The following is a 19522-nucleotide window of genomic DNA, read 5'->3' on the forward strand; positions in this document are numbered from 1 at the left end:
AGACCTTATTGTAAATATTCTTCCTCTTCTTAGGTCAATTCTGTGGTTGATTTACCTTATCATTTACACTTGCCACTTAACATAATTCTTTTTAAGCCTTTTTATTTATAAGTTCATGTTCCAAAAACACAATTGTGTCTAATATTAATAACAGGTTGGAAAAAATTACCAACAACCCTGCAACTTTATATTCAAGGATTAGCTGTACAAGGTCATTTTTAGCCTAGAGAAATAAAGTTAAGCTTATTTATATAAGGCTGATTTAGAAAAAAAAAATGTTTTCTTCCCACAGGAACGTTGGAAAAAGGCAAATTTAGAGAAGCATGCTTTCTTGGACTGCTTCATGGCATTTGGAAGCGGGAAATTCCAATGTCCTGGAAGGTCAGTAAGACAGCTGGGCCACATTTATTCAGAAAGTCTGCAAAAAGATGATGGTTCGGGGGAAAGCTCTGACTTAACTTCTCTATCCTTTACTATCAAGCTACAAGGAAATCTGAGAGAGCATATTTTGTTTGGTTGATCAGTGGTGTTGTGGGATGTCCTTGTGGGAATGTGTTTCTGATAGGAGACCTCATGAGAAGAAATATTACACTTGTAGATGCCAGGGAAAAGCAAGACTTGGATTCCATGGCAGGGTAGTTTGAAGTGGTTTGAGTGCTATCTTTAAAAAACAATGATAGATTAATATTTCTTCAACTACAATGTTATCATAGTTTGCTGGTTGGAGCACAGCAGCAGTTTACTAGGTTGTTCTTTATAGAGTTGCTTTGATTTTGTACAGTCTTCCCCTTGATATCTTTTAAAGTTAAATTAATCTGACACCCAGGACTTCTCTTCAGTGTGATGCCCTATGTGCATCAGTCAATGAAAGTTTTGTTTATGTTATTTATTCAAACAGAAAAAAATTTGAACCTCTTCCCTGTGCCAGACTCTCTGCTAAGCCTCAGAGATAGTACTTTGCAGAAGATGGATATGGTCCCTGACTTTATGGAATTTAAATCTATGTTAAATGAGTCCCACTTCTTCATTGGGGAAGATCCATTGGAAAAATAGTGGTGCCTATTTGTAACACAGTCTCAATCAGCAAATGTACAAATCTTTTAACAAATCTTCTAACAAATTGTAATTTTTAAATTTAAAGTAAATTATCTTCATTGTTTGAATAGTAATCCCAGTTCATATTTACAATTATTATTTTAATAGAATCCATTCTATTCCTGCTTTATGTGTGTTAGATTATCAACATGCTTTTAGTAATTTACATCTCTTCCAAAATGGTTTTAATCAGCCTTAGCCAACCATGAAAATTCTAAGCTTCTTTTTAGAAATTATTACAGAAACCTGGGCCTAAGCAAATTGACACATGGTGTTTACCTGCAGACAACTATTTGTTCTGGGCTCTATAGTTAACCTAACCTGGCCAATCAGGCTTTTGAAAGGAGAGAGTTTTCTTCTCTTATTCCCCCTCTTTCTCCACCACTGGATGTCAACAAGAAAGCAAGGTGGCTCCAGTTGTTACTTGCACAAAGTTCAAGGAGAACAAGTCATATGATGAAGGCTATGGTGAGAACAGAAACATACAACACAGCCTGGGTATATATGATATCATTGTGTCACTGAATTCATTCATTTTTGAACAGCTCATTAATTTCTGTTCTAATAGATAATAAATGTTCAGATTTTAAGGCAGTTTTAGTTGAAGGTGCCATGTTCAGAGCTGTAAACATGCCAATATATCCATCAAAACCTCCAAGCCTTAAACATTATAACTGAGTATCATATACTTTAGGGGCATACTTTAACAAACAGCAACTACAATGACAACAAAATCCATCATGCCTCTACTTTATTTATCTTAAAGAAGCAGTTCCTAAGCCCAAAATAAATTCATTGTTTTCACCACATAAGTATCAATGTCTTTAGAGTAGCTCTTCTATAAACAGTAAATGTCACTTTTTTCAGTCCCTTTACATAAATGTCTAATAACAACTAAAAAGTTTATTATAATTATCTCCCTCCTTAAACTGAAATTGCTTATGAAAGGGATGAAATATTTTTGCAACGAAGTATATGGTGAGGGCCAATCGTAGAGCATTGCCTGATGACTGACTATTGTTTCTAAGAGGAGCTGTTACTACTTTCTATAATAGCTTTTGGGACTGAAATATATTTTCTTGAGTTTGAAAGTAATGGATACAATAAGGGGCACCTTGGCATTATGGAGTGGTAGAAATTGGGATCCATTGAAGATTAGAGGTAGACTGTGGCTTTCAATCCAAATGGCTGAAAGACATGGTAGAAATAGATGAATAGGGAGCAAGATATCAAGTTTTCCTTTAGAAACTGAGTCTGTGGCATGGCAAAAATATATATCATGTAACCAAAATCTATAGGATAAATGCAAATATTGAATATATCTGATCTATTTTTTAAAGCCTCGTTAAGTCTAGTTTTCTGTTTAATTTCTGTCCTTAAGTTTTCTGTCACCAATGTTAAATAGCCAACTCATGAAACATTTTCTTTTCAAAGAGAGATAAAATTTTAAAAAAATGTTCAGAAAAGCAAATGACTTCATTTAGGCAATGTATACTAAGATAGATAATTCCACTAGAAACTTAATCCCATAAATTATAGTAGAAACACCAGAAAATTACACCCATTCCTAATTGGTGTAGCAGGAGTCAACTTATTTTCTCATGTACCAAAAACTCAGTGAGTTAGAGTAAGTTGCCTATAATAGGGTTGTAGCTGACAAAGTTCACTATGAACACATACTTGTATGGCCTTGCAGCTGTCTCTTCTTGGAGTTTAGGTCACTGAGGTGGAATGAGACACCCTCTCACAAGTAAACACAGAAGGCTCTGTTGATTGAGCTAAATAAGTATTTGGTGCTGCCATTGGCAGCCAACTGAAATCAGAATGGGAAAACTGTAGTTCCTCTTGGTAATAGTGGAAGGTCTAAAAGAGGTTTCCACAAGGAGCCCCTTACTAGGCTCTGCCTTGTAGCATAGGAAGGGAAGTGTTTCTAGCAATTCTATTGCTGGAGAAGTCTGGGGCTTTACAGAAAAAAACAGCCAGGAGAAAGCAGCATGAACTATCAGACTTCTTCAGAAATAGTAGGATGCAAGAAGAATGGACCAATGTCATTTTAAACTATAAGATTTAAATGGAGGAATAAAATGAGGAATTTTCAGTTAAGGAAAACCTCTGTGAGTGGGCATCTTTGAGAGTTGATGATTTTCACTCAAAGGGATGTATTACTTTAGTTCCTCTTTTTGGGATATACACCAAAGCCCGCAAATTGGATTTACCTTTGTTCTTACCCCTGCAAGAGGATGCCTGCTTGGCTATACCATTGTGTGAGTTGATATGAATTAAATTCCAGTATAAAATATAAGCCTTATCTTTGGAAAAATTAACCAGTTTGCAAAGAAAGAAATGCTTGGATAAGAAGAAGGTGTAATGAGTAAGGCTTCAATATTGGAGAAGTGGAAACAAAGCATGGTTCATTTCCCTTGGAAATAGAAACTGATTTTACTCTCTCTCTCTCTCTCTCTCTCACTCTCTCTCTCTCTCTCTCTCTCTCTGTGTGTGTGTGTGTGTGTGTGTGTGTGTGTGTGTAGATGATCTTTCATATAACCTAGGGAAATGCTTAGCTACAAAGCCATACACTTGTCTTGAATTACTAGCAAAAATCACACTGCTATGAAAATGAATTAAAACCTTGAATATAGCTAATATTAGATTAGTAGTACTCTTGTTCTAACAAATATCTCTTGAGCAACTAGAATTAATATGAGTACTCTTTCTCTCAGTAACTATTTGTTAAGTATATGTTATGTGTCAGGGTAGGGTTCTAGGAGTTATCTTGAGATAAGAGTCTTGGGACTCTTTCCTCTCCCTTGAGAGAAAAAAGAGAACAGGAGATCTACAGCAGTCCTTACTGCCTCTACTGCTGTGATAGACATCTGCAGCGTAGGTTGCCAGGAGCCCCACAATCTCAGGTGACAGAGCAGGTCAGAGGCTATGCTATCACCCCCACATCCAGTCGGTGCACTGACACTCAACCATACGTGAAAGTAACTCCCCCAATGAAGCCACTTGGTAAATCTGGAAGAGATGATTGGTTCATCAAATGTGCAGGCATCACCACAAGGCCATAAGAAACATGAAAAAGCAAGGAAACATGGTACCACTAAAGAAACACAATAGTTTTCCAACCCCAAAGAAATTGAGATCCATAAATTCTTGAAAAGGAATTTGAAATAATTATTCTAAGGAAGATTAGTAAGATACTGAGGACACAAATAGGCAACTCAATAATTTCATTTACAGCAACAATACACGAGTAAAATAAGAACTTATGGAAGTCACCAAAGGAGAGAAAGAGGGAACTTAATTAAAGTAATAAAAGCTGAAAACTTCGTAAATCTTGGGGGAAATGTGCACATCTGAACCTATGAAATGCAAGTGTTCCCAAACAATTTAATCCAAAGACTTCACCGGAATACATTATAACCATAGTATCAAAAGTCAAAGATAGAAAAATTTGAAAATATGAAAGGTGAATGACATATCACACAGACAGGAATGTCATAGGCTATCAGCAATTTTTTTCTAGCAGAAACCTTTCAGACCTGTATGCAAGAATAGGATGATATGTTCAAAGTATTGAAATAATAATTTACCTGGCATAACTGTTCCTCAGAAATGGAGGTGAGATAAAGCCTTTACCTGACAAACAAAATTTGAGGAAATTCATCACTTCTAGACCTGCCTGACCAGAAATATAAAAAAGAGTTAATCTGAAATGAAACACTAATTAATAACATGAAAACATATGACCATATAAAATTCAGTAGTTAATACATACCAATATATAGCCAATATATAATAAATACATAATCAAATTCAGAATACTCTATTATAATTTGTAAATCACTTTTGACTCTAACAAAATGATTAAAACCCAAACTCTTTTTTTATTGTTTATTCATTTATTCATATGTGTGTACATTGTTTCAGTCATCTTCCCCCCCTACTCCCCTCCCCCTCCTTCTTTCCCCCACCCTCCTTCTCTCCCTGCACCCTCCTCATAAAACCTGAAACTCTTAAGAGTAACTGTAGTTACAAAATTTTATTAAGCAATACACAGTATGAAAAGTAAATTGTTACATCAAAAACATACAATGTGTGTGCAGAGGAGTAAATTGCAGAGATCTTAGGCAATTAACTTCTTAGAGTTAAAATAGGCTTTTATAACTATAAGATGTTTTCTGTAAGCCTCATGGTAACTATGAAGCAAAAACCTACAGGTACACAAGAGATAAAAAAGCAAAATAAAAAGAATCAAAACATAGAAAAATATCAAATCACGAGCCAGGTGTGGTCGTGCATGCCTGTGATCCCAGCACTTGGAAGCTGAGGCAGGAGGATTGCGAATTTAAGGCCACCCTGGACCATGTGAAGAGACCCTATCTCAAACACACACGCATGCACACAAACACAAATCAAATTACAGAGAAAGATATCAAAAGAGGAAGGAAGGACCAAGACCCACAAACACTCATGAAAAAGTTTTAAATGGCAATAGTGAGTCCTTACCTATCAACAATTACTTCAAACGTAAATGTGGAGTAAGTTACTAGATTTAAACACAGAGTGGCTAAACAGATTTAAAAAATAAGATTCAACTATACTGCCTAAAAGAGACTCCCTTTTGTTTTAAGAATGTAGATAGACTGAAAGCCAAAAGATAAAAAGATTTCCATGCAAATACAAAAGAAAGCAGGGATAGCTATTAATTATAACTATATCAAAGTAGACTTTGACTGAAAAACTGAAAAGAGATTTAAAAAGTCATTATATAATGATAAAGGAATCAACTCACTAAGAGAATATAACAATTATAAAAGTATACGTACCCAGCATTATAATGTAAGTATAAGATGTTCTTCTTATATAAAGTAAGAATTATTCTATCTGAAGTAAGAAACAGCAATACAATAATGATAGAGACTTCAATACCCTACTGTCAACCATAGATTAATGATTCAGACAGAAAATCAGTATGAAAACCTTGAACTTAACTACACTTTTGACCAAATGGACCTAACAGATATATATATACAGAATTTTGTATTGACAGCCATAAAATACACGTTCTTCTCAAACACACATGAAATATTCTCTAGGCCAGATCTCATGTTAGGCCACATAGAAAGTCTACAAATTTGAGAACACTGAAATCATATCATGTGCCTTTTCCAATCACAGTAGTTTGAAACTATAAATCAACAATAGGAAATTCATAACTGTGAAAATTGTACAACATGCTCCTGAATAGCCAATGAATCAAACAAGAAATCAAAAGAGAAAATTGAAAATAATCTTGAGACAAACAAAAACAGAAATACAATATACTGGAACCTAAGAGATAACAGCAAAAGTAGTTCTAAGAGGGAATTTGAAAGTGCTGAAGCTCCTACACTGAGAAGAAGGAGAGATATCAAACAGACACCATGACTTTACCTCAAGGAACAACAAAAAGAACAAACCAAGGTCAAAGGTGTCAGAAATATGAAAACGAAGATCAGAGCCAAAATAAATGAAAAAATCCACAAAATAATGAGTTGGGTTCTTTTAAATATAAACAACATTGAGAAGACATTAAACAGGCTAATTAAAAAAGAGAAGACTCAAATAAAATCAGAAATGAAAGAAGAGACATTGCAACTAATACCACAAAAATGCACAGGATCTGTTATAGTCTGAATGTGAATGAAATGTTCACCACAAGCTCAGGTTTTGAGCACTTGGTCCCCTCTTGGGGATGGGGCCTGGTTGAAAGAAATAGGACAATGAGACTATGCATCTGAAGGTTATACCTGATCCCCAGTTCCTTCCTTGCTTCTTATTCCCTGTCTATCATGAGGTGTACAGACTCCTCTACCACATGTTCCTGATGATGTAACATTCTGCCTCACCATTGGTCCCAAACTAACAGAGCCAAAGACTATAAACTGAAATCTTTTAAACCATGAGATAAATTATGTCTTTCTTCTTTTAAGTTGTTTATATCAGGCATTTGGTCAAAGTGATGCAAAAGTAACTAACATAGGATTGTAAGAGAAAATTATGAAAAACTATGTGGAAACAGGTTGTGTAACCAAGAGAAATGCATAAATTTTTTAGAAACATACAACCTAACAAAAATAGATCATGAGGGAATAGAAAATCTGAATGGACCAATAATGAGACTGAGTCAGTAGTTAAAATTTTCCTCAAGAAAGAAAAACTCAGGACCAGATAACCCCACTGGTAGGTGCATCCTACCACAAATTAAAGAATGCTGACCCTTCCCAAACTCATTTAAAATATTTTAAATGAATGAACACTCCCTTCTTTTAAAGGACTGTATTATCCGGATAGCAAAGCCAGACAAGGTCTACAATAAAACAGAACACTACATAACAATATTCCTATGAACATAAATACAAAAATCATCAATAAAATACAAACCAAATTCATCAGCACATTAAGTGGATTATATACCATGATCAAATGTAGTTTATCCCTGGGATGCAAGGATGGTTCAACCTGTGCCAATCAAGAAATGTGATATACTATGTTAACAAAATGAAGTACAAAAATAATATGATCATCTCAATAGATGCAAAAGATGTTTCTGACAAAATTTAACATCCTTTCAAAAAATATCCTTTCATAGTATAAAGTCTCAACAAGCTAGGTAATGTGTCTTGTACCTCAGTACAATAAAGACCATATATGACAAGCCCTCAGTTAACATGGTACTCAGTGGTGAAAAACTAAAAGATTTTCCGCTAAGATCAGAAAGAAAGCAAAGATGCCCATTCTCAGGAAAAAAAATATACCCACTCTCACCACTTCTACATACTTCTAGAATTTTATTAATTATTATTTATGTTGCTTATCTTTATTATGTATTTAATTATTTAATTCTTTAGAATTAAACATTATGGTTACCAACATATTGGGTAACCTAAATGAAATAGAAAAATTCCTATAAACACAAACCTATCAAGGCTAAATCATGAAGAAATAGAAATTCCAAATAGACCTATTTAACTAGAGATTGAACCAGTTATTTAAAATCTCATAGCAGAGAACAGCACTTGAGTGATAGCTTCACAGTGAGTTCTAGAAAATATTAGAATATTAACTAATACCAGTCACTCTCAAACTCTCTCAGAAATGAAGAGAAGGGAGCATTTCCTAATTTATTCTATGTGATCAGCATTACTTGATACCAAAGCTGGACAAAGACATGACAAAAAAACCCTATAAAACAATAACTCTTATGAAATTAATACAAAAGTCCTCATCAAAATGCTAAGAGTCCAAATCAGCAGCATACTAAAAAGATTACACACCACAACAAAGCGGGTTCTATTCTTCAATAGATAGTATGATTCAACCTATAAAAACCAGTCGAGGTAATATAGCACATTGTGAATGGGAAATAAACACGATCATCACTGTAGATGCAGAAAAGGTTTTTTGAAAAGCCAGCACCTTTTGACGATAAAAGCACTCATCCATCTGGAAATGGAAGAGAACCACTACAAAGACTGACCAAAGAGGCCAATGGAATAGAAAGTCCAGAAATAAACTACTCAAATGACTTTTTTTTACAATTGTGTTAAGATCATGCAGTGAGGAAAAGAAATCCTTTCAACAAATAGTGCTGGGAAAACTGGATATTCCTTTGACAAAAAAAATTAAGTCAGACCCTTACTAATAATATCATATGCCCAAACTGGCCCTTTTTCTGAATTATAAGGTTTTAAAAAGAGGTACCCAAGTTTCTAGCAAAATTTCTAGGTGTTTTCCTTAGGAGGAGTAGCTGTGGGACCACAACTGGAGCAATCCTTGCTGTCCCCAGGCAGGCGCGCTTAGTGGGAGCCAGTTGTAATCTTGTAATTGGCACAGAAAACAGTGTGCCAAATCAAGACTCCAGCCTTTCCTCTTCGCTTTCTCATGTGCCTTCTGATCTCCTTTTCTTCCTGTAAATATTTCCTTCTCTTCTCTATTTTCCACGTGTTCTTCTTTTCTAACTTATACCATTCTTCTCTTCCCATTTTACTTCCTTTATTCAGCCTAAAGCGTCTTCCTGTTTACTCTGTCTGATTGTGCCCTTACCCTTACTCCCAGTCAAAAGTTTGGTGTCTCAACCATGGTGTTTCACACACAACTGAGCTGTTCTTTGTAATTTGGATAGTGTGTGCTAAAGTTAAAAGGTCTAGTAAATTACATCTTCTAAGATTATCTTTCCTTTCTCTTTGTCAAATTCCTCCAGAAATGGTGACATTTTCAACATGGGGTCTTCAGACCACCAATAGTGAAATTACCTGGAAACTTGTTAAGAAATGAGGTTTCTTGTGCCCTGTCCCACACTTCCAGAATCAGAAACTTCAGCGACAAGGTTCAACAATCTGTTTCACAAGCCCTCCAGGGGGTTCTGATGCACACTAAAGTTCAAGAACCTCAGGTTCTAGGTCATTTTGCCTCTGGCCACCTAATTGATTTTGTCTTCCTGAAGGATATCTTAGGAGAATGAGGTTATGGGGAAAGTACTTTCCCTCGTTGAGTAGTTATGCTCGATGCATGATGCCTGTGAAACCATGTCTGCATGCTGCCTTCTCTGAATTCCAGGGCAAGATTGTTCTGTTTTCATAAGCTGCAGCTGGTGGCAGCTAGTACCTCCAGAGCTTCTGCTCCTGGCAACAGTAAGTTTTCCAGCCCACTCTGGCATCTCCTGCAATGGCTTCTGGGAGGAAAAATAGATATTTTTCTCTTTAAAAATGAGAGAGATTCAGCCTCAAAATCAAAACATCTAAAACAAATCATCCATTTTCCCAATCCTAGCTTTCCTTATTTTTTTTTTTTTAATATATCACTACTCTCCTAGATTCCTGAATTGAGTTATCCTTTATTCTTCCCTGTTTCTGGCCTTCCATGTCTGTTCCCTTCTCTGGAATCTAGTCTTTCTTACTTCAGCATCAGGTGGCAATTGTCTTCTAACTCAGCTCTCTGACTCTGTCTTTTCTTTCAACTCATCTTTCTTAGTACATACAGATTAATTTTCCTGACGTAATGATCTCTGATTGCCATTCTCTTCTTGAGAGTCTGGCACCACTGCCTGCCTGTCAAACTCCTTATCCTATAACCCCAGGCTCTCCATATGCTGACACTGGCTGTACCTTTCTAAACCCCTGGCAATGTTCCCCCATCCCCCTAACAAGAGTGTCCATTCCTCCCTGCTCGTGCAAAGTGCCTCACTCAACATGTCCTCTTATTTAAAGCCTGTCCTTCCCTCAAGGTCTATCTCAAGTTTCACCTTCACATATCCAAGTTATAGTACTCTCTCCAGACGCCAAGATTTCTGATGGCATTTATTTCCACCTTTACTTTATATCTTTACCTTAGACTTTTTCATCTGTCCCGGTTCATTCCTAGCAATGTTGTTTTTAAGATTGTATTCTCAGTGTCTGTGCAGCATTCATATAACAAGTATTTACAAATGCGGAAAATACACAAGTGCTAAGTATTTAAGGAATTTTCAGTGTGTTTATATTTTAACTTTTATCTGTAGATGTGCACTGTTGCTCTTGTAAGTGTAAAAATATATCTCTTATAAATAATATGCCTCATTATTTTCACTGTTTTGACATGAGAAGCATTAAGAAAACATTCTTAACACAAGCATAGCTCAGCTTGCTTCTGAAGCACTTCTATTAAAATACAGATTTATGAAGCTCTTTGACAATAAAAGCTTTTATTTTTTGTCAGTACTGAGGTTTGAACTCAGGTCCTAACATGCTTGCTAGACAGGCACTCTGCCACTTGAGCCACTTCACCAGCCCTTTCTCATGTTGGATATTTTTGAGATAGGATCTTGTGAACTATTTGCCTGAGCTACTCTCAAACTGCATGCTTCTGATCTTTGCTTCCCAAATAGCTAGGATTACAGGCATGAGCCACCAGTGCCAGGCCTGACCATAAAAGCTTTTATTGTCACAGATGAACAGATTCTGGTATTTTAGACACTGAAGAAAATTCAACAACATAATAAAGGCTTAAAGAAACAGATTAAATTTTTTGCATTATCAGAAATATAACTTTAGTGGATAATTAAGATGATTCTATTAGACTATCCAGGTATTTGAGTTTGGAGAAAAGAAAGTTTTCAGTATGTATTTTATTATTGCAGTATTAACTCACCTTTTCCTTTAGCTATGATATCAAGATGTTTATAACGGGACAAAAGGTTAGGTTAATATTAATACTATTTCAAAAACTAATAATAATCTAATAAACAATACTAAAATAGAAGAATGAAAGTATTACAGTCTAATTCAGAATACCCTGTGAATTAATCAAAAGCCTGAGTTATAGTTTATCTTTAAGAGAAGTATAGTTTCATCTTATTTATTTATTTACTTATTCATATTTTTTGTGGTACTGGGGACTGAACCCAGGGCCTTGTGCTTACTAGGCAGATGCTCTACCACTGGTTATTTTGGAGATAGGGTTTGCTTTTTGCCCAGGCTGGCCTGAACCATGATCTTCCTATTTTATGCTTCCCCACACAGCTGGGATGACAGACATATGCCACTACCCCCAGCTTTTTTCTGTTGAGATGGGGGTCTCACAAACTTTCTTGTCCAGGTTTTCCTGAAAACATGAGCCTCCTGATCTCAACCTTCTATGTAACTGTATGCAGTATAATTATTTTTAATAGAAATATAAAGTATTTCTAAAATGTTTAAAATTGTGCTCTTAAATATGAATGTCAATCTTGTTTACAATACTCGCTTTCTTAGTAACCCCTTTTAATGACAGAAGTATTCATTGAGAATTCCTGTGTAAATAATGCAAGCTCATATGAGAGAAGTGCTTAAAACAATTTTAGAAAATATTTTTTGGACAAAGCGTGGAGCCTATACAGCTGTTCTATAATCACCAGTGTAAATTTAGCCAGCATTTTTTTCAAGCACTGTCAAGTGAGCATTTAATACTAGACAGTCACTGCTTATTCTACTGTACACAGAATGTCAGCTTAATTACCTGAAAGAATTACCTCATCTGATTTACCTGTAAGAAGGGCACTAAGTACTGGAATGAAGTCATCATTTTATGAAAGTGGGATCTTCACTGATTTTACAGGTTGGTTCTCTTTGTCACCTTTGCTTCACGAAGTACTTTTATGATCAGACTTCAGAGATATTATGTTTTTTTTTTGTTATTCTACCCTCTGTCTACTTCCTGCTTCTCAGGCTCCTTTGTTCATTTTCTTTACTTTCCTGACCTCCAAGTTCTGGAGTATCCCAAGTCTCTGTCCTCAGATTTCTGGTATTTTCTGCTTAACTCATTCCCCAAATTGATCTCATCCTGTCCCCGGTCTGTAAATAATGTCTGAATAATGATGACTCCTCTCTTTTTCTCTCTTATCCTTCCTGCCCTTAGCAAACCTTAACCCAAGGCTCAGTTACTCAGCCTCCATTCACTGTCTCCATTGGATGTCTAAAAGTCATGGCTTCTAAAAAGTTGTATTTTAATGACTTCCTAATGAAAACCATGCTCTAGATTATAGGTTTTTTGACTCACTCCTCCAGTTTTTCCTACTGCCCAGGTAAATAACAACTAAATCCTTCCCTCAAGTCAGGAACTGTAGAATCACCCTTTAGGTCTTTCACTTTCAGTCTGTCCTACAGAGTATATCCAGGCTCTAACAACTTTTTCAACCATCCTGGTCCAAGACACCACTTTCTACTATCTAGAAATTTTTCTTTTAGTTTTTGCGGTGCTAGGGGTTGAACCCATAGCCTTGTGCATGCTAGGAAGGCATCTATTTCTGAGATTCATCCCCAGTTCTATTGTCTGGAAATTTTTTAATGGCTTACTCATCAACTTTCTAGCTTCCATCCATATCACACTGTATTTTATTCTCAATGTAGCATTCGGAATTATTCTTTTATAACTTGTCCAGTTTGCTCAATGGCTTCTCATTGGATAAAATGAAATTGTTAATATGCCTCTCTTTCTCTTTCCCTCTTCTCTGGTATTTTTCCCTATAAATTACAATTTTAATCTCTTTGGCTGTGTCAACCCTGATCTCTGTATCCTTGATTTACTAATATCTACCAGGTCTCTGTGTGTTTTCCCTCCTTGCTTTGTGGCCTTGAAACTTCTGTAACAGTAAACAGGAGCAATAATAGAGCTCACCTCATCTCTTTTCTTTCTCTTGGGTTCTATTCTTCCACACTGTCAAGTTTGACAAAAATTTAGTTGTGAAAAGTCATGAATCTGCCCATAAATTAGCAAAATTTCCCTTTATAGATATTGATAGTGGTCTTAAACCATCTTTAATATTTGCATCATAAATATTCTTGAAAAGTTGATAAGGCATTCAAGTTAGTTATCCCTGTTGTATTCCAGATTTCATTTAAAATGAAATATAATCAAGATGTTTCCAAGTAACAGTAGGGAAAAATCCAAATATCTGATATGAATATCAGATCATTCATTCAATCAACAAATAATGAAAATTCAGAGATGACAAAGACATGTTTTTATTTGTTGGTTTTTGGTAAAAACTAGTTTATAAGGGAAAGCAGGCATGCATATGACCAACTATAATACAGTAGGCATAGTAGGATTTTATGATATCAATGTTAATTGAGGAATGTTGTAAAGTGCCATATAAACACAGAGAAGAGTGGGAAAGACAGGAAATTGAATTTCCTTTATGGAGTTCATCACCTTTTATCATCTGTTCCAACAGTACAGTTACCAACAGTGTGCTATGTTGTGCTAAGTTCTGATTCCTACTCTAGAAGAGAAGGACTAATGAACACTCACAATTTAGTACAGTAAAAGCTATGGCTGAGATAGCCATGAAAGAGAGTGATCAAGGAGTGCTTTTAGAGGAGACAAACCCCAAACAAGAAGAGGGCTTGCAGCAGAGAGCATCATAATTCAGAGAGTATCAGTAAATATGGCAAGAGCATGGATGTCAAACAGCAGCTCTGGGGGTAACAAGACTGCAGAGATAGGTAGGAGCCAGATCTTCAAGAGCTAGCTGTGTTCTGCTATGATGTTTCGATGTAAGTAGAAAACATTGGAAGATTGTGTGTGTGTGTGTGTGTGTGTGTGTGTGTGTAAAATGAGAGGCAGTGATGATTTATGTTTTAGAAACTTTTCTCTGGTAATGAAGTGAAGGATGAGTGGAAGTAAGTGAAAATGGAAGCAAAGAGACCCATGACTCAGTAATCCAGGAAAGTAAATGATACAGAATTTCACTGAGGGAAGGAAGGAACTTCACTAGTGGAGGGCTGAGAAGGAGAGATTAAAGAGCGGGTCTGCAGAACCATGTGAGAGATCAATAAAAGATGTGGTGCCTACCTGGATATGAGGATGCTCAAGACAATTGAGTCTATGACATCCTCCAGCTTTCTGGTCCTTTGTACTAACTGTATTCATTAAGGGCTTTGATTTCTAAAAGAGGATCGCCTGCCCAGTGAGACACAAGGAAAGATAGAATTAAACTTATACTTTTCTCGGTTTTTTAAGATTTTTATTTGTTTTTATTTTCGAAAGAAGACAATAAACTTATACGGTATTATGTGTACATAATTTCAAATAAATTCTTAGAGCAAAGTGAAAATAGAACCATTTACCTTTTATTGTATAAAATCATGCACTTTGTTTTGTTATTTCCACACATGAAAACAAAGTATTTGGTCACACAACCCCATCACCTTTTGTTGTCTCCCTTTCACCCATTCCTTGGTCCACCCAAATAGTCCATTTTAGCTCATGTTTTTTTGTTTGATTGATTGATTCATTTTATGGATATATTCCACATATCAGAGAAAACATACAATATTTGTCTTTCTGATGCTGGCTAATTTCACTTAAGTGATGATCTTTCTAGTTCCACCCATTTTCATGGAAATGACATAATTTTATTCTTTTTATTATACCTGAATAATATTATATTGTGTATATATACCACATTTTCTTTATCCATTCATTGGTTGATAGGCATCCAGGCTGATTCCAAAACTTGGCTGTTGTGAGTTGCGTCACAAAATACATGGGGGTGCAGGGTGCAAGCCTCTATTGTATGCTGACTTACTTTCCTTCAGATCTGTGTCCAAGAATAGTATAGTATAATGATATGGAAGCTGTAATTTTAGTGTTTTGAGACCCTCCATACAGATTCCCATATTGGCTACACTAAGTTACATTCTTACCAGTAATGTGTAAAGGTTCCTTTCTTCTTGCATCCTCACCAGAATTTGTTGTTGTTTGCTTTCTTGATGATAGCCATTCCGACTGGGGTGATGTTCTTTTAATTTGCATTTCCTTTGTGGTTAAGAATGTTAAATATTTCTTCATGTGTTTGTTAGCCATTTCTACTTCTTTTGAAAACTGTTTCATTCATTTGCCTATCTATTAGTGGAGTCATTTATTCTTTTGGTGTTTAATTTTCTGAGCTCCTTGTATGTTCCTGATATTAATCCCTTCTCAGATGAATAGCTGGCAAATATTTTCTCCCATTCTGTAGGTTGTCCCTCTACTCTGATAATTGTTTCCTTTGCTGTGTAGGAACTTACATTAATATGTTTGATTCACTTTAAATTAATTTTTGTAGAGTGAGAAACAGGTCTACTTTCAGTTTTCTTCGTGCCAATGTCCAGTTGTCATAGCATCATTTGCTAAAGAGGCTGTCTTCCCTCCAGTATCAGCATTGCATTCTCAAATATTTTGTTGCTAGTGCCATGTGACCAAAAAACTCAGGGATTCTTGTGATGAAAAAAAGTAAATTTGGAGGTTCTGTGGAATCTGTGGACCTTGTAGACCATTCAGTCAGTAATTTCTACTCCAAGTAATTTCTAAACTGCCAACAGAGCTGTCTGTGATCATGGCAGTGCTCTTTCTCTCCATATGCACTGTCTAATATGGTATCCGGTAGTCACATATGGCTTGAGGACTGGAAATATGGCTAGTGTAAATGAGACACCGAAATTTTTCATTTTTAAAAATTTTAATATGTTTGGGTTTAAGTAGCCACGTGGAGCTAATGGTTACAGTATTTGAAAGCACAGATCTAAAAGTTAGGAGAGAGCTCTCAGACTTTATTAAGTGTTTTCACTGACTAAGCATTTTATATACATTTTAAAGCAATGTAGCATCCCAACTACCCTGTGCAATATGAATTATTAAGAAAGAAAAGAGTAACTTTATTTTACCTTTTTAATAGTAAAAGATTAATTGTAAAAAAGAGCACATTTATTTTGACACATGTATACTTTCTAAATGTTTTCTGATGTTATGTATTTATTCATCTTTTACAACCAAGTAACACTTTTATATTTTTCTTTTAGGTGGTTTGCTCTGTTAGAGATTCAAATATGTATCATTTTAATACTTTATAAATATGACTGTAGTCTTCTGGACCCATTGCCAAAACAGGTAAGTGTTTTCAGAATTTTGAATATCATCATGACTTTCAGATCTGACATAAACTCTAATGAACCTTTTCGTTTTAAATATTAGCAATGAGTTGACTGATTCTCTCATTCTGGCCTGATATGAACATGTGCCTTAGATGGAACTAGTCTAAGAACACACTTGTTCCCCTTAATTCAGGATCTAATCTCTGTGACCTATTACTGCATGGCTAGGACCTAATAGAAGTGTTTCTACCAATTCCAATTAGTACTGGAACTAGGATTCCTCAAAGGATTTAACAGTTTTTCTTATCCCTAGGTTAGATAACATGACCTTAACTTCAACCTTGTTCCCCTAGAAAGGAATGTCTTCTAAGGGTCCAAAAGTGAACTGTTTGGATGCAAATCATAGCCTTTGGAAATCCATGGCATGGAAGGAAACCAGACCCCTAGGAAAAAACAGTGAGCAGAAATGAAAAGGCCCTGACTTTATTCCTTCCTCTGACCATTGAGTATTCTGATCATTTAAACCCTCCATAGGTCTGCTGTACTGTACCAGTGTTGTGAGCATCAGAATCTTTGAGGGCTTGCCATACTGACTGCTGAGCCTCATCCCTTAAGCTCCTATCCAGTAGTTCTGCAGAGAGGTTCCGGAGTTTGCATTTCTAACATTCCAGAGGCTGTTGCTGCTCCTGGTCTAATACCACACGTGAAAAACTACTGTCATAAGAAATAAGGAGAAGTTCAACTTAATTACAAATGTGTGGAGGTCATTTTGAAAACTCAGGATAAAAGGTGCTATTGAAATGAGCTGAAGTTCACAAATTAAGTATCACAATATCAAGGCTATTCATACAACACTTGGTGCTTTGATTTACTCTGACTATAATAAAGCTTATATATGAAAAACATATAAAATTCTTAGGTGATATTTCAGTGACAATTATGTAAGTGTATAGGTGACACAGAAAATATTACAGACATGCATACTTCAACACTTGTCATTGATTTATTTCCTACTTCTATTTTGAGTACAAATAACTATCAATAATGAAGAGTTCTCAGAATCTTACAGTGAAAGGGAATGCAAAACACTCTTCACAAATATTCTCAACTGCCTATCATGTTGGCCAAATGAAATCAGAACCAGGCTTTGCAGACCCCAAGTACTATTTCCTTCTCCACCAAGTTAGATGTCACAATTTGGTCCAGGACTGACAACATTCTTGTATTTCTTTTCACCAATAAGAAGACACAGAAGTGCTTGCCTATTCATGTGAAAAAGATGACATTTGTTAATGCCACTGATGTTGGTAATTTTGAAAAGCTCCTTAGGCATGAGTTCTACTAGCACTTTCTGCCTAAAATTCTTTTAAGCCAGGTACCAATGACCCATGCTTATAATCTTAGGTACTTGAGAAGCTGAGATTCAAAGGATCATGGTTTGAGGTCTGCCCAGGCAAATAGTTTTCAAGACCTCTTCTCCAAAATAGCTAGAGCAAAATGGACTGGACGTGTGGTTCAAATGGCAGAGTGCCCACTTTGCAAGCATGAAGTCCTGAGTTCAAACCTTAGTCCCACCAAAAAAAATAATTTTTTAGCTATATTTAATTTCTTATACTGCTGCATCTTATCTACATCCTTTTTTGTTTGTTTGCTTGATTTGTTCTGTTTTTTTTTTTGTCAAGGTCTCGCTATGTAGCCCAGGTTGTACTCACATTCATGATATAGCACAGGTTAGCCTTGAACTCATGATCCATCTGCCTCAGCCTCCAGAGTGCTAGATTGTAGACATGTGCCCCCAAACCTGTGTGTGTCCATGTTATTTATGTTTTAACATCACTAAGCACATTGTTTAAACACATGTTTTCTCAGTTTTTAAAATATACAGGTCCAAGTAAAATCCCATGATCTCGAAGAGCACTCCATTATATAATTGTTATTCTAGGAAGAGAAAGATCTGTTGAAATTATGTGATTATAGGAATTATTTTAATAAATCATAAAGTGAGTTGCTCAAAAAAATGTAGGAAAAGACCATGAAATTATCATTTCTTTTAGAGAGTGTAGGGCATATCCTAAAAACTCTATAGTCAAGTGTAGGGAAATCATGGGTTTGGAAACCCACACCCCCATAGGAATTTACTTGCCATATCAAGTAAACACTAGGTCCCTCAGTTTTCATTTTAAAACAGTGCAGTGTTTTATTTATTTATTTGAGGTATTGAGGATTGAACCAAAGGCCTTCTGCATGCTAGGCAAGGGCTCTATCACTCACTAAGCTACCACCTACCCCCAGTGTTTTCTTTTACCTCAACAGGTCTTAAGAAATTAATTTAATTTAAATTCCCTCCCATTATGAACCAAATCATATGGAAATACTACAGACCTTTTAAGAATCCACATTGGCACCACTGTTCTGATGCTATGGGAGTTATTCCATTTTGAGTATTCATAAAACAATGTTAAGCACACTTGTTTGTTTTTTGTCCCATTTTCAGTTTTTTGGGTCATGTGTTCTTAGAAATCTCACAAAACTTATGAATCTCCCTTTCAGAAAAGTGCATATTTCTTCACTTTAAATTGTGGGTACAATTTCAGGGAGTTCATGGGAACCCTGCAACTCATTCTATCAACTCTCCCCAAGAATCTCCTAGCTAAGGAGCCCATTCTGTGCCATTGTGTTCACACTTGAAAACAGACTGAGTATCTAGATTGGATCTGCCTCCTTTTCTCATTCTTCACCAACTCCAGTTCTCAAGGTTGACAGAAGAGGTTGCTTTTGTTTTTCAAACTGCTAAGCCTCGAAAATCTTTTCCTGCAATATGCTGAGCTTCCCCATATCCCCTCAATATTTAGACTTTTTTAATGAGGGAGAAAAATCACAACATTTGGAATCCACAAAATGTCCTTTTGGAAAATCATGATCACAGGTACCTTAGAATTATGGCTCACATTACCAACTCCAGGTAGTCATTTAAACACCTATCATATGTGCCATAGCATTCTGAGCCAGCAATC

General features: G+C 35.8%; 1 protein-coding gene across 4 annotated transcripts in view; it reads left to right on the forward strand.

The window, feature by feature from the left end:
• Nucleotides 1-19522, forward strand: part of Cyp39a1 (cytochrome P450 family 39 subfamily A member 1) — an 85737-nt gene that overhangs the window by 58284 nt on the left and 7931 nt on the right. For 2 of the 4 annotated variants that reach the window (XM_074082004.1, XM_074082003.1), the window contains 2 exons: nucleotides 293-381; nucleotides 16437-16524. In XM_074082004.1, the coding sequence (XP_073938105.1) occupies nucleotides 293-381; nucleotides 16437-16524 (177 nt within the window). Of the gene's footprint in view, nucleotides 1-292; nucleotides 382-3623; nucleotides 4969-16436; nucleotides 16525-19522 lie in introns of those variants that run through there. The other 2 variants (XM_074082006.1, XM_074082005.1) reach the window with 2 other exon arrangements.

This window comes from Castor canadensis, chromosome 8 (assembly GCF_047511655.1).
Source record: "Castor canadensis chromosome 8, mCasCan1.hap1v2, whole genome shotgun sequence".
Classification (NCBI taxonomy): domain Eukaryota; kingdom Metazoa; phylum Chordata; class Mammalia; order Rodentia; family Castoridae; genus Castor; species Castor canadensis.